This window comes from Phyllobates terribilis, unplaced genomic scaffold (assembly GCF_046119375.1).
Source record: "Phyllobates terribilis strain yellow unplaced genomic scaffold, ASM4611937v1 Scaffold_1__5_contigs__length_1240528914, whole genome shotgun sequence".
In the NCBI taxonomy this organism is placed as follows: Eukaryota; Metazoa; Chordata; class Amphibia; order Anura; family Dendrobatidae; genus Phyllobates; species Phyllobates terribilis.
Window position 1 is genome coordinate 757,603,858 of NW_027362761.1, and position 16,174 is coordinate 757,620,031.

A 16,174-nucleotide genomic window follows, 5' to 3' on the forward strand; every position below is an offset into this window, starting at 1 on the left:
TCAGGTCTCTGACCATCTTCAGATATACTGTGTGTCAAATAAAAAAAAATACAGATTCACCTATAAGGAAAAAGCCATATAATAAATACATATACTTGTCAATGTAAGTACACCTAGAAAAGCAGAAATCCCAAATACGGGGGTATAGGCAGAAAAGAAGGAATAGAACACGGAAAAAATGTGCTGAACACAGCAATTAAAAGATATACAAATAATAGAGGTATAAAAGAAACTCAATAATCGAGTGCAGGGCTGGGCAATTAATTTTCCCTGTTGTGGAGGGCTGAACCAGTCGCCTGAAATTCTGCTCAATGTTAATAACTTTTTAATTACAATTATTTTATATGAATATTGAGCAGAATTAAGTATGCTGACACCCCATATACAGTATGAGCCCCCACATATTCCTCTGTATACAGAATGAGCCCTCACATAGACCCCTATATACAGTGCCTACAAGTAGTATTCAACCCCCTGCAGATTTAGCTGGTTTGATAAGATGCAAATAAGTTAGAGCCTTCAAACTGCAAACGAGAGTAGGTTTTATGAACAGAAGCATAAATCTTACAAACCAAAAAGTTATGTTGCTCAGTTGAATTTTATTAAATTTTAAACATAAAAGTGTGGGTCAATTATTATACAACTCCTATGTTTAATATTTTGTGGAATAACCCTTGTTTGCAATTACAGCTAATAATCGTCCTTTATAAGACCTGATCAGGCCGGCACAGGTCTGTGGAGTTATCTTGGCCCACTCCTCCATGCAGATCTTCTCCAAGTTATCTAGGTTCTTTGGGTGTCTCATGTGGACTTTATTCTTGAGCTCCTTCCACAAGTTTTCAATTGGGTTAAGGTCAGGAGACTGACTAGGCCACTCCAACACCTTGACTTTTTCCCTCTTGAACCAGGCCTTGGTTTTCTTGGCTGTGTGCTTTGGGTCGTTGTCTTGTTGGAAGATGAAATTACGACCCATCTTAAGATCCTTGATGGAGGAGCGGAGGTTCTTGGCCAAAATCTCCAGGTAGGCCGTGCTATCCATCTTCCCATGGATGCGGACCAGATGGCCAGGCCCCTTGGCAGAGAAACAGCCCCACAGCATGATACTGCCACCACCATGCTTGACTGTAGGGATGGTATTCTTGGGGTCGTATGCAGTGCCATCCAGTCTCCAAACGTCACGTGTGTGGTTGGCACCAAAGATCTCGATCTTGGTCTCATCACACCATAGAACCTTGAACCAGTCTGTCTCAGAGTCCTCCAAGTGATCATGAGCAAACTGTAGACGAGCCTTGACATGACGCTTTGAAAGTAAAGGTACCTTACGGGCTCGTCTGGAACGGAGACCATTGTGGTGGAGTACGTTACTTATGGTATTGACTGAAACGAATGTCCCCATTGCCATGAGATCTTCCCAGAGCTCCTTCCTTGTTGTCCTTGGGTTAGCCTTGACTCTTCGGACAAGCCTGGCCTCGGCACGGGAGGACACTTTCAAAGGCTGTCCAGGCCGTGGAAGGCTAACAGTAGTTCCATAAGCCTTCCACTTACGGATGATGCTCCCAACAGTGGAGACAGGTAGGCCCAACTCCTTGGAAAGGGTTTTGTACCCCTTGCCAGCCTTGTGACCCTCCACGATCTTGTCTCTGATGGCCTTGGAATGCTCCTTTGTCTTTCCCATGTTGACCATGTCTGAGTGCTGTTCACAAGTTTGGGGAGGGTCTTAAATAGTCAGAAAAGGCTGGCAAAAGAGATCTTTAATCCACACATGTGAAGCTCATTATTCTTGGTGCCTTAACTACTTCTTAATACTTTTGGGGGACCAAACAGAATTCTTGTGGTTTGAGGGGTTGAATAATAAATGACACTCTGAATTAACTTTAAAAAAAAAAAAAAAAATTTGCTGCAGTGCATTTCCCACTTCCAGGCTGATCTACAGTACAAATGTCACAATGCCAAGTTAATTCCGCATGTGTCAACCAGCTAAATCTGCAGGGGGTTGAATACTACTTGTAGGCACTGTATAGTTTGAGCTCCTAAATAGCCTCCTATATACAGTATGAGCCCCCACATAGGCTCCCTATATACTGCACGAGGCCCCTATAAACAGTATAGTAGGAGCCTCCACATAACCTCCCTATATACAGTACAAGGCCCCACATAGCCTCCCTATATACAGTATGAGGCCCCACATCCCGGCAGCAAGGTAATGTCAATAATTTTTTTTTTTTACAACATAAAACAGTGTTTTCCATGTTTGCAGTCATTGATTGTCTTACATGGTGTCTGATGCTGATTAAAATTGTCATCAGCGAGCCCAAGAATCTGCCTATGGAACAAGTATTTACAGTTTTGTCGCCGGTTGTGTGGAGCCCCACTGCTGGTGCACTATAGCTTTAAGAAAAAAATTCTTGAATATAGTAGACTAGGTGTCATTTTAGTTTTTCTTGCCCAGATGTAGAATCTTGCATTTTTCCCTGTTAAATACCATTCTATTAGTCGATGCCCATTGTTCAAGCTTATCTAGATCCTCCTGAATCCTTTCTCTGTCTTCTCTAGTGTCAGCTATCCCTCCTGACTTTTCATCGTCTGCAAATCTGATCAGTTTAACTTCAGTTCTCTTATCTAGATCATTTATAAAAATGTTGAACAACACTGGGGCCAGGACAGAGCCTTGTGGTACCCCACTTGAAACACTCTTCCAATTGGATTGGATTTGCAACCATTTATTATCACTCTTTGAGTACGATCACTGACCCTATTATGAATCCACCTAACCGTAGCCTTGTCAATCCCATACCTGGTCATTTTTTCTTTAGAGATAGTATGAGATACTTCTGCAAATGCTTTGCTGAAGTCGAGATGTGGTATTGATATAGATATAGCATATTTCCCTAATCTACCCAGTCAGTGATTCCATAATAGAATGAAATTAGCTTAGTCTGGCATGACTTGTTTGCTACAAACCCATGCTGGCCCTTAGAAAAAGCCGGTACCCCCGGCGAAACGCGCGTCGGGACGTTCATGTCCTGTTAATTCATATGCCAGCCTTCAATCCTGTATTCCCTTTCCCACCCACCCACTATGTCCCCGTTCAGCAATTGAGTATAGCGTCTCACTGAACACCATACTGACCGCGTGCATACCACGTGCACGCGGCCAGCGTGTGAGACTGCTAGCCGGTTTTGGGAGTGAGCGTGCAGCTACAATTTTAGCTGCTGTTGACTCAACATTGCTCACTCCTAGCACCGTAAGGGAGATTGAGGAGTGACAGTGCAGCCTCGTACATAGCTGCATTGATGGTGCACTATTCTCTCCTCATATTGCTGCGGGGCTCAATTTTGGGGGTGTAGTATACCATTGGTTACGGGGACTTAACAACACCCCCTTAACATACTGTGGGCTGAATCTTGTGGGGATCACGCTCCACTCATTTGTGGGATCACCTACAATATAAGGGTGACTTATATTAACATGTGACAGAATAAACCTAATAGTTATATCTGTCACATTTATTACCATTTAACAAGAACACTGTACAATTAATGATTTTGAATTAAAATGTAGCGGTGACCCACTATGATTTCTCTTAGTTACTCATGCAGAGGAATAGGGAAACATACATGTAAAAGGGACAGTATAATATAACTCCCCACCTCCAACTTTGAGGGACATAGGTGGTGGATCTGTATAATTTATTTGGCTGTGATATATAATACAGGACTTATAGGGTCAGAACTTATAAATTAATATCGACCCCATATGCATCCATTTGGATGTATGTAAAAATTTGATTTTATTACAATTTGATTTTACAATTAAAACACCAGTATTTTAATGGAACTTATATTAAAAGTTATATTTTATATCTATTCACACTCTGTTTCCCCTTTTTCCCTTTCCTTATGATTTATGATCTATTTTGGTGATGTTCACCAGTGTGAATATTGTCCAATAAATCGGACTTTATTTAGCTTGTTTGCTACAAACCCATGCTGGCTCTGGTAATTACTGTATTCTTATCCAATTACTTACATACATCTTTAATAATTTGTTCAAAGATCTTTCCTGGTATTGAAGTAAGGCTCACTGGCCTGGAATTTCCAGGCTCCATCTTCTTTCTTTTTTTGAAGATAGGGCCATTTGCCCTTCAGTCCATATACAGTCCTTTTTTTTTTTACAGCAGCAGCTATTAATCATTTACAAGACCATTTACAGTTTCCTATGTTACAAAGTTGCAATGTATCTGTAAAAATCGGACACTATACTGTGCTCTGTATGGCATCCAATTTTTTTTATGCACCTATAGACTTGAATGGGTGAGTCTCATCTGATTTCCAGAAGAACCTAGTGCATGCTATGATTTTTTTTGGACACAGGTTCAGTCAGTGATACAAATCGCTCACTTGCACTCCCTCATTGAATAGCATTAGGAGTGCGGTCTGTTTTTTTCATGGATATCACTCGGACCAAATACGGTCATGTGAGCGTAGGGTGATTTATACCAATTAATCTGAAGCCTTAAAACTTCATCAAAGTCATTAACAAGTGGAATTAAGTGGAATTAAGAGAGAGATCCATGAGGGCACACAGTTTACTACAGAATACCATATTGTATGCATATAGTCCCAATACACTGGATTAATTGGCAAGAGAATTGCCTGATTGTGGGTATATCACTAGTACCAATACCTGTGCATCCATAAAGTTACACAGTGGATGGAATTCCACTTTTCTGATATATTTGCCATATGGGCTGTGTATAAAGGATACATACAGATTAGGTCAGTGATAAAAATCGCTCAATTGAATGAGAAATCCCCGAGAATATTACCCTTACTGCCCACTGAAACAATGTTTGGACTTGTCTTATGTTGGATGTGGCGTACCAGAAGTGGATAGTATATTACTTATCCTTGTTGCTAGGATTTTGAGGCTCCAGTTTCTTTTCATCTGAAAATGCTCAATTGATCCGTCTTGTAATTTTCTTTGTTTTGTTGTTTTTACAGCAATTTTTCCCATTTCATTTTTCATTTTTTTCCAAACTACGATGCTTGACTGCTGGTTAGTAAGTAAGGAAAATGCATACTGCAGAATCAAACTGCCTCATGCGAAGCCAGTATTACTTGGGCGAGGGCCAGAGACCAAAATAGTGGACAAGAAATGTTCCCGGCAGCAAGGTAATGTCAATAATCTTTTTTTTTTACAATATAAAACAGAGGTTTGCAGTCATTGACTGTCTTACATAGTACATGGCATCTGATGCTGAATAAAATTGTCATCAGCGAGACCAAGAATTTACAGCCTTGTCACATGTTGTGTTGAGCCCCACTGCTTGTGCGCTATAGCTTTAAGAAAAAAAAATCTTGCATATAGCAGACGCAGAACATAGTAGGTGTCTGCTATAAGATCCTCTCCAGATGCACATGCTGCCCTTCAGATTGGAGCAGAAGATCGGTAGGTGCTATTCTTGAAGTGGGCTAAAGGACTTCTGATGATGTCTTACTCATATGACAGACAGACTCTTGTGTATTAGCAGCTTTTCTAGTTTGGTAGGAAGTCTCCTATGAAGGAAAGGGGAGGGGTGCACTCGGCCAACTGGCAATTGCACCCAGAATGAAATTGGGGAAATGGAGTTCTTGTATGTGCAGTACTGCTTCTTTCTACGGGAAGTGGGGGTAACAAAGCACGGAGTGATCAGTTCCCAGTGGGGGCTTAGTACGGTGTCTCCGCTGTCACACTGAACTGCAGCTCTAGGAGATGTGCGGAAAGGGATGGCAGGGTATTGTAACCTTTATTTCCTAACCTACTGGTGTAATTCCAGCTTTTGATGCATATGTGCAGGATCATACAAATGCAAGGTACTGGTGCTATCTCTAGTCTGTAATATTTATGGAACGTTACATCATTATGTTCGGAAAATTGCAAAAATAACAATCCAGTAGTGTATTAATATTCCACCAATTGCTCTGTAACTGCCTGAGCAAATTACTACTAGAGCAGGGCAGCTGGGTTAAGAGTAATTCCTAGTCATTCATTGTCAGACCAACAACACAGAGCTCTAGATAGCCACCGTTGTAGCCTAGAGTTTGGAAAAAGCTACATGATTTTATAATTGTGCACCATTTGTTACTGTGGTGTGCTCTGTTGATGTTCTGTAGCTTTAACTGCCAAATGCAGGGGTGCCATATATTGGCCCTTTTGATGACACAGGAAAGTAGTGGAGCAGAACCTTGGGTCGTGCGCTGTACAGGCGCTCAATTCCTTCTGCAGAGGAGATTGAATTCTGATAGGCTGTAACTCCCTGTTGTTTCAGGAAACAACACATGTACATTAGCAGCAATAGACTAAGAGCTTACATTTGTATTGAAGCATCTAATGAGCGTGTGTAAAGGGAGCAGGGTCTGCTGTGATATCACCTACTGTAAATGGGGAAACTTCAACTGCCTCATAAAAATGTTCTAATACTTGTGCTTAAAGAGGATTTACATTGATGGCCTATCCTGATCGGCCGGGTTCAGACACACGGTACACCTGCCAATCAGCTGTTATCGCCACTTGTAGTGACCGAGGCTTAGTACTACACATCCGCCTCCTGTTCTAATCAATAGGAGGCAGATGTGCAGTACCCTGCGGCAACCACTGCCAGTAGACGGACAGCTCCGCAAGTAAGCAGCCGTCGCTACCCATAGCAGCTGATCGGCGGGGGTGCCGGATGTTGGACCCTGGCCGGTCAGACATTGATGACCTATCCTAGGGATAGGTTATCAATGTAAAAGTCGTGGATAACCTCTTTAATTCCACATGCTTTTGGTTTAGTAATCATTATTTTTTTTTTTTCGTTTTAATAAATCAGAACAAACAACCATATTGTTTGCTACATTATTTTAATTTTCTATGAACTCAGCATTTTATTTTTACAGTGCAATTGATGTCAGATTGCAACAAAGGTTATGTGATGGTCAGACAGGTATGTATTTCTTTCTTTTTATGGGTATAAAATAAAATGGGCATATGACAAATTAATTTACGAAAATCTTTTGGATTACCAAAATGAGTGTTCATCTCATATACAGGCTCAGTGTTATTTCTGTTAAGAAAAGGAATTCTACATTCTTAATAGGTGGATAAATATGATGTAGAGTTTTTTGTTGTTGCGAGGAGTCTTAATCACATAGCAACACATGCATTGATATAAAATGAAAGACATGATGTATCACACTACTTACTACTAGTCTTAAACTTTAACCTTCTCGTAAGTGAAAAATGTTGAAGTTTTACCTTCATGATGGAGCAGTGCACCTTTGTAATGTTAAAGGATTGTAGACCATTATTAAATACATGTAAACAGTGTGAGCTCTTTAAGCCTGTATTTACACCCTGCAGGTGTGTTGCATACATTTCTGGGGCTTGATTCATCTGAATGGTGCTTGCAGAAACCCAGGTGGAAGTAGTAAGTGAGCTTATGGCCACGGCCCCACTAGTATTTGGTCAGTATTTTTTCTCAGGAGTGGGAGCCAAAACCAGGTCAGTAACAATCAGAGAAAAGGTATAATAGAAACAAGTCACCAATTCTGCATTTATCACCCACTCCTGGTTTTGGCTCCCACTCCTGAGAAAAAATACTGACCAAATACTGATAGTGGGGCTGTGGCCTACAGCTGATGCTATGTGATGCTTTTCCTGGTTATTTGATCCAGTTGACCTCTCTGGATGGATCTCCTGTTGATTTCTGGCTTCTGTGTTGCAGAATATATATATATATATAAGCTGAGTGTATGTCCGGGATTGGCATCTGCACCGTCGCAGCTACAGCCACAAAATTTTGCACAGTCACACGTCTGGACCCCGAGAGCGTCATAGGCTATGTTGTGAGGCGAAATTTTAACCCTGCGCATTCCAATTCACCAAACAATTTTGCCCCTATCTACATAATGGGGAAAAGTGAAAGGAAAAGTGTTGGAGGTAAATTGACAGCTGCCACACGTGAACAAGGGAGAATTAAAGAATGAGAGCGATGGCACCAAAGAGTATATACCATACAGTTGCTAAGGTGGGGCCCCGACATGGGATACTCATACTCACCACACACGGGGATATAAACACACACAAAATGCGCCACACACTACCACGTGCTTGAACACATATACCACCCTCAGCACACACAAAACTCATCTCACAAAGATTTATCAGGCTGCCAATAGCGACCAATCACAGCTCAGCTTCTATTTTGCTACAGTTAATTAATCTGAGCTGTGATTGGTTAATATAGGCAACAAAGGACATTCTCGGTATAACAAAGCTTGTGTAAGGTAATAAGATGTCAGTTAGGGTGTGTTGGTGGAAAGGCTGATGTCAGTCACATTACTTCTATGTGAGAGGATATAGAAACTGCCAGTTACAGACTATTTTTACCACAATAAAGCCTCATAAGAAAAGGAATTTCATGGCACGAATTTCAGCTGATGCGAAAAGAAAAGCTGCATTACGGGCCAATGAAAAATGTAAAGACCGAGAAACAAGGCTGACATACATGAGAACAGCAGCTGTTTCCTCAAGAGCCAATGAACTTTCTGAGCAGAGGGAAGCGAGGCTTGCAGACATGAAAACAAGAGCTGCTTCCTCAAGAGCCAATGAACTTTCTGAGGACAGGGAAGCGAGGCTTGTGGACATGAAAACAAGAGCTGCTTCCTCAAGGGCCAATGAACTTTCTGAGGTCAGGGAAGCGAGGCTTGTAGACATGAAAACAAGAGCTGCTTCCTCAAGAGCCAATGAACGTTCTGAGGACAGGGAAGCGAGGCTTGTGGACATGAAAACAAGAGCTGCTTCCTCAAGGGCCAATGAACTTTCTGAGGAGAGGGAAGCGAGGCTTGCAGATAAGAGAAGAAGATCTGCTTCCTCAAGGGCCAATGAGTCATCTCAGCAGAGAGAAGGCCGACTTGCCCCTAAGAGAATTGCTATTTCAACCACCAGGGCACAGGAAATGGTTGGAGATTTGAAACATGCTGCCTTTTGTTACCAGTCAGACATAAACTATCAGGATAATCCTAAAGTTCAGATAGGAAAAATGGATGTGGTCTGCATGTACTTGAGTGCCCTGAAATGGAAAGATGAACCGCCAGGTTTATGGTGTGCAAATGGCAAGATAAAACTTCCACCTCTCCTGTCACCACTAGATCCCCTAAAGTCTCTGATGACAGGTACCAGTACAATATCAAAGCATTTCTTGGACAACATTAGGAAGTACAACTCCTGCTTCCAAATGACATCATTTGGTTAAACAAAAGAAATTTTACAACAGGATTTATGCCGACATTTAAAGTTCAAGGACAGGTTTACCACTCAATTGGCTCACTGCTTCCATTAGAAGGAGAAGAATCTCAATTTCTTCAAGTCTTCTTTATGGGAAATGCAGAAGCAGAGGCTCAGCGGAGATGCTCCACTCACCTTGATATTGTCACTATTTTGCAGTAATTCCTTCACTCCAACAATCTATATGTTCAACTTTTCAAGACTGCACTTGAATGCATGCCAATTGACGATTACAAGGTTGTCATTCGAGCTGACAAAACACCACAAGGTGAATATCAGCGACGTTTCAATGCTCCCACATTTGATGAGGTAGCCATCTTGATTGTAGGTAATGATTTTCAAAGCCGTGACATTGTGCTTCAGAAAAGGAACAATGGTTTGCAACGAGTAGCAGAAACTCACAGGTCCTATGATGCTCTGCAATATCCAATCATCTTTTGGCAGGGACAGGATGGCTATCACTTTGGAATACCTCAGACAGATCCTACAACAGGCAACCCTTCAGGAAAAAAGTGTCTGCCATGGACTTCTATGCATATAGGATCATGACAAGATTTGCAGAGGAAAATCACATCTTGAAATGCAAACACCTCTTCCACCAATTTATTGTTGACATGTATGCAAAGATTGAGAGTGAACGTCTTTTATATATCCGACTAAATAAAAAGAAGCTCAGGGCAGAGAAATATATTCACCTTAGAGATGCTGTTGCAAATGATGCTGATCCAAAAGAGTTGGGGAAAATGGTTATTCTTCCATCAACTGTCACTGGAAGCCCACGACATATGCATGAATACATACAGGATGCAATGACTTATGTGAGAAAGTATGGCCGTCCAGATCTTTTCATCACCTTTACTTGCAATCCTGCCTGTGAGGAAATTGGAGGGCACCTGTTGCCGGGCCAAAAAACAGTGAATCGCCATGACCTTATTGCTCGGGTTTTCAAACAGAAACTTTCAAAAATGACTAATCTCATCACAAAATAACATATTTATGGTGAGACGCAGTGCTGGATGTATTCAGTTGAATGGCAAAAAGAGGCCTTCCTCACGCCCTCATCTTGATTTGGCTGAAGCAAAAAATACAACCTACCGAAATTGACAATATCATCAGTGTCGAATTGCCAGACCCTCAGATTGACCCATTGCTGTTTGACACCATCACAAAAAACATGATCCATGGTCCGTGTGGGAGTCTGAACAAAAATTCTCCCTGTATGATTGATGGCAGGTGTTTAAAGCATTACCCACGATCCCTGGTCCAAGAAACCCAATCAGGACAAGATGGATATCCAGTCTGCCGAAGAAGAAAGCCAGGGGATGGTGGTTTCATAGCAAAGCTCAAAATGCATGTTGGATCATCACTCCAAGAGATAGAAATTGACAACAGGTGGGTAGTGCCTTACAACCCTTTGCTCTCAAAAATCTTCCAGGCTCACATAAATGTCGAATCTTGCCACTCTGTGAAATCAATCAAGTATATCTGCAAATATGTCCACAAAGGAAGTGATCAAGCAGTTTTTGAACTCCAGAAAAATGGACCTATTATTGATGAAGTGGAGGCATTCCAGATGGGCAGGTACATAAAGAGCAATGAAGCTGTTTGGAGAATACTAGGATTCTCCATTCATGAGCGCTACCCACCAGTTGTGCATCTGAGTGTGCACTTGGAAAATGGACAGAGAATTTACTTTAACCCAGCAAACGTTCAGCAGCTGCTCCTAACACCACCTAAGACCACCCTCTTGGCATTTTTTGAGCTGTGTCAACAAGACCCTTTTGCAAAAACAATTCTCTACTGTGATTTACCAAAGTTCTACACTTGGAATGCCTCCAGAAAAACACTGGAACGGAGGAAACGGGGGCTTGATATTGAAGGCTATCCAGGGGTGAAAGCAACTGATACTCTTGGTCGCGTCTACACTTTTCATCCGTCAAATGCAGAGTGCTTCTACCTGCGCATGTTACTTCATGTTGTCAAAGGCCCTACATCATTTTCTGACCTGAAGACCGTCGGAGGCCATGTGTGTGAAACATTCAGGGAAGCTTGCCAAAGAAAAGGACTTTTGGAAAATGATGGACACTGGGACATGACCCTCAGTGAAGCAGCAGCCACACAAACCCCAAAGCGACTTAGATACCTCTTTGCTATTATTCTAACAACCTGTAGCATTTCAAATCCTCTTGAGATTTGGACAAAGTACAAAACTGATCTCAGTGAGGACATCCTCATGCAGATTAGAAGGGAAAATCCTCAGCAACTCATCAACTTCACTGAGGAAATGTTCAATGAAACTTTAATGCTCCTTGAAGATCAGTGCATAGCAATATCAGGAAAAGCCTTACAGTTGTTTGGTTTGCCTGCTCCAATAAGAAATCCTGAAGGCATCCAAATGTGTAAGGAGATTTTCCTAGAAACAAACAACAATATTGATGAACTGACAGCATTTGTGTCTCAGAACGAGCCAATATTAGTACCAGATCAAAGGGACGCCTATAACGACATTTTAAGTTTCAGTGAAACCAACAAAGGTGGGATTGTCTTCCTTGATGCTCCAGGTGGAACAGGAAAGACATTTGTAATCAACTTGCTCCTGGGAAAAAAAAAAAAAGATTGCACTTGCAGTGGCATCTTCTGGAATTGCAGCTACGCTTTTAAAAGGTGGCAGGACTGCACATTAGACATTCAAACTACCACTTTAACCTGTCTCATAGTGACAGCCCCGTGTGTAATATTGCCAAGGGATCAGGACTGGCCGTATTGCTTTAAAAATGCAATGCCATCATTTGGGATGAATGCACCATGTCACACAAAAGGACTCTTGAAGCAGTGGACAGACTGCTGCAAGACCTGCGTAGCAACAAATATATTATGGGAGGAGTAGTTGTTGTTTTGGCAGGTGACTTCCGCCAAACACTACCTGTTATTCCAAGATCAACCCCTGCAGACGAACTGAATGCCTGTCTCAAAGCATCGTACCTTTGGAGAAAAGTAAAGAAAATGTCACTGAACACAAACATGAGGGTCTACATGACAGGCGATGTTTCTGCTGGACTGTTTTCAAGCCTGCTGTTGAGTATTGGAGATGGCAAGGAACCAGTAAACTCAACCACTGGACAGATCACCTTCCCAAGAAACTTTTGTTGCATTGTGACTTCCATTGAGGAGTTGAAAGCAAAGGTTTTTCCAAACATTCAACTCCACTTCAAAAATTCTGGCTGGCTGTGTGAAAGGGCTAAACTAGCTCCCAAAAATGACAGTGTCAACAAGATCAATCTTCAAATTCTAAATCTCCTTCCAGGTGTGTGCACAACCTACAAGTCAGTGGATACAGTAATAGACCCTGCTCAAACATTATTTTATCCAACTGAGTTCCTCAATTCCTTGGAGCCACAAGGACTTCCTCCTCACAACCTCTTTCTAAAACCTGGAGCACCTATTCTGCTATTGAGAAATTTGGATCCACCAAAGCTGTGTAATGGAACAAGACTCTTGATTAAGAACCTTTTTCTACATGTAATTGAGGCAACCATTTTGACAGGATGTGCAACAGGAGAAGATGTTTTCATTCCAACAATTCCTCTCATTCCATCTGATTTGCCTTTTGATTTTAAACGCCTCCAGTTTCCTGTTCGACTTGCATTTGCTATGTCCATCAACAAGGCTCAGGGACAGTCCTTGAAAGGTGTTGCAATCGATTTACAATCTCCATGCTTTTCTCTTGGTCAACTTTATGTGGCCTGTTCAAGAGTTGGAACAGCCAAAAATGTGTTTGTGTTTGCTCTTGAACAAGGAGTAGAAGATTACTTCACATTACTTGGCCAATTTAGTTAAATCTGTGTGGAATATCTCTGGTGTTGAAATATATGTTGTGAAATGCTTCTATTAGCTTAGTTTTTGCCTTTTAATAATTACATTTCTATCCATTTGTTTTGTGTGGAGAATAAATTTTTGTTAACACGGTCTATTTTGCTAACAGCAGTTATTAACCCAGGCGAAACCGGGTAGTACAGTTAGTATGTATGTATGTATATATACAGTATATAATTTATTAATGGAGTTTTGACAATGGTGTTATTTCTTGTTACTTAGAAGAGGGTCCAAGGTCTTGAATTTTTTTTTTTTTTTTTTATTAGGATCATAACTACAGGGTCCATGGTACAAATCTGAGGCTGACACTGGGATTTCTGCTGCAGATGTGCCACTTGCAATGTGCTGATCCACACAATTAGCACCTATCAATTTGTATGTGGCTATCTGCTAGCTTTTCCATTTTGAAATCATGGGAATGGGTAGCATATTGCAAATTCTTGTGTAATCATTTTAAAAGGAATATGTCACCAGGTTTTTCTGCGCCAGCTGAGAGCATCATGATGGAGGATAGGAGTACTGTATCACTTACTGGACTTCCTATTGTAGTTTTGATAAAATCCATGTTTTATCTTCTGCAGATCTAGCAGTTCTCTGAATGCTGAGCTCTGTATAACCCCGCCCACACCACCGATTGGCAGCTCTCTATGTACACTGCATAGGCAGAAAGCTGTTAAGATGTGGTGGGGGCAGGGTTATATAGAACTCATGTATATGAAGGACTACATAGCAGCAGGTTTACTAGTCATCTAGTGATTATCTCCTGCTGATAAAACAGTGATGATATCAAAACAACGGCAAGCAGCCCAGTAAGTGACTCATCACTGGAATCGGAGTTTCTGTCTTTACATTATGCTGCTTTCAGATTAGGTGGCTAAACGCTGCTGACAGATTCTCTTTTAATAGCATATAAAGAGGGTTACATATACTGTTCACATGTATGGGACGGGGCATGTTAGTACACATTTTAATGCTGCATCTTTATACAGTCCTGAAATTGTGAATATACTTTATGTAGAGGTCTTAGAACAAGGCATTATATTTGTTATAGATGAACAAAAAGATTCAGAGGATTCTGGTCCGGTGTCCACTTTGGCAGATCCATGACGGCTAGATGAGGGCTGTGTAAACTTCATTGACCAGCACTTTAATGCCATCATCCTAAGCTCCTTTGGCAGTTATGAGGCCGCCACAATGTCATGACGTCACAGGGGCTTTGTAAAGCTCAGAGGAATCCAGGATGCTGTCATATGAGTGCCAGCCGAGGAAAGTTACACTGCCCTGGTCCGGCTTCTAATCAGCACTGACGTGGACGCCAGCCCAGTGTGCTACAGATTTTATTGCTTATCTGTAATTGCCATCCTTCATCTTGTCCTCTATAGTCATTGGTTTCCAATGATTATAAAATAGTTACTAGATAATATTGATTTATTCTTGACATTACTTTTACACTTTTAACTTTTTTTGTTTAGATTGGAGCAAACCCCAGCAGCGTTGACTTGGTGGACATCGGTAAAAGTCAAGAAGTCAAGTTAAAGCCTGGCCACGTATTATATATAGTAAATGGATTGTATCCTTACACAGTAGAGTTTATTAAAGAAGCAGGAACCTCCACTGCAAAAGCTAGCCCGAAGACCATAAAAAGTGTAACCTCCATTTCTAAGGATAACCCAGAGGCCATAAAGAGTGTAAGCAAAAGGTCCCTTGATAGCCCACAAAATAATCACTTGGAAATGTCAAGGAAATGTCTCAAATCAGAACTTAATGATGAACTGAGCAACAGCAAGAGTAAAGAGACACCGCAGCTATCGTCAGAGGTATGTATTCTGCAAAAGATGTCAAAGATCACGTTATTTTTCTAATAAGATAAATGTTACAATCAGGGAATAAGTTTGCCTCATTCAGACATTTGCCTTTCTCTTACGTGATCTATCGCTGTTTTCTATGGATAGAACGCTTACTTTTTATATTCTATGGTGCTGATCATATGTGTCCATGGTGTTTTGCTGACTTTGTGTCCGCAAAAAGATCAGTCATAATAGTCCAAGTCTATGGGTCTGAAAATCTGTGTACTGTCAGTTTTTAAAGTGAATCTGTCAGTAGGATCACCCTCCTAAGCAGCCTATATGGGCATGCAGGTCATAGGAAGCGGAGAGAAGTGATTCCTTGATATCTGAGATCCGATGTCTTATTCCAGAGAAATCCACGATTTTCATTTGTAAATGAGCAGATACCCGATTTATATAGCTTTTTTATGTTTGGAAGATGTCACACACTAAAAAAAATTTTTTGGGGTTGCTAAAATATGTTTTGCATCACCATATTTTGAGAGCTATAATTTTTCCATATTTTTGATGACAGTCATGTAAGGGCTTGTTTTTTGAGGGACGGGTTGACGTTTTTATTTGTACCATTTTCGGTCACACAATGTTTTTTGATCGCTTTCTATTCGGATTTTTGGGAGGCAGAATGAACAAAAACAAACAATTCAGGAATTGGTTTTTGGGGTGTTTTTTATGCCGTTCACTTTGCAGTATAAGTGATAAAACAGCTTTAGGCTGTGTTCACACGATGCGTATTTCATGCGTTTCCGCGGCGTTTTTGCAGTTGCGTAAACGCCGCGGAAACGCATGAAAAACGCATGGTAGAAGGGAAGCAATGTTCCCCAATGGAAATCCGCATGTGCTGTGCCCATGATGCGGATTTTTCCGCAGCGTTAACGCTGCGGTCAAAAATCCGCAGCATGTCAATTAATTTTGCGGAAACGCGGCGATTTCGCCGCCATTGACTTGCATTAGAACGCGCCAATTCCGCAAGACAGCATCTGTACTTGCGTAATTGGTGCGTTCTAATGTGCGGATGGTACCCGGGTGTGGAGGAGAGGAGAGTCTCATCCACACCCAGGTACCATTAAAAAAGCTGTAAAAAGAAGAATAAAATAAAAAATAAATGTATTCTTACCTTCTGTCGGCCCGCGCAGCGCTCCCGCTTGGTT

At 41.4% G+C, this 16,174-nt stretch overlaps 1 protein-coding gene across 3 annotated transcripts in view; it reads left to right on the forward strand.

Annotated features, from left to right (window-relative positions):
- APTX (aprataxin) overlaps positions 1 to 16,174 on the forward strand; it is a 43,907-nt gene that overhangs the window by 664 nt on the left and 27,069 nt on the right. For 2 of the 3 annotated variants that reach the window (XM_073636915.1, XM_073636916.1), the window contains exons 2-4: positions 5,004 to 5,174; positions 6,918 to 6,964; positions 14,652 to 14,996. In XM_073636915.1, the coding sequence (XP_073493016.1) occupies positions 5,045 to 5,174; positions 6,918 to 6,964; positions 14,652 to 14,996 (522 nt within the window). In that variant the 5' untranslated portion in view covers positions 5,004 to 5,044. Of the gene's footprint in view, positions 1 to 5,003; positions 5,175 to 5,379; positions 5,452 to 6,917; positions 6,965 to 14,651; positions 14,997 to 16,174 lie in introns of those variants that run through there. The other variant, XM_073636917.1, reaches the window with a different exon arrangement.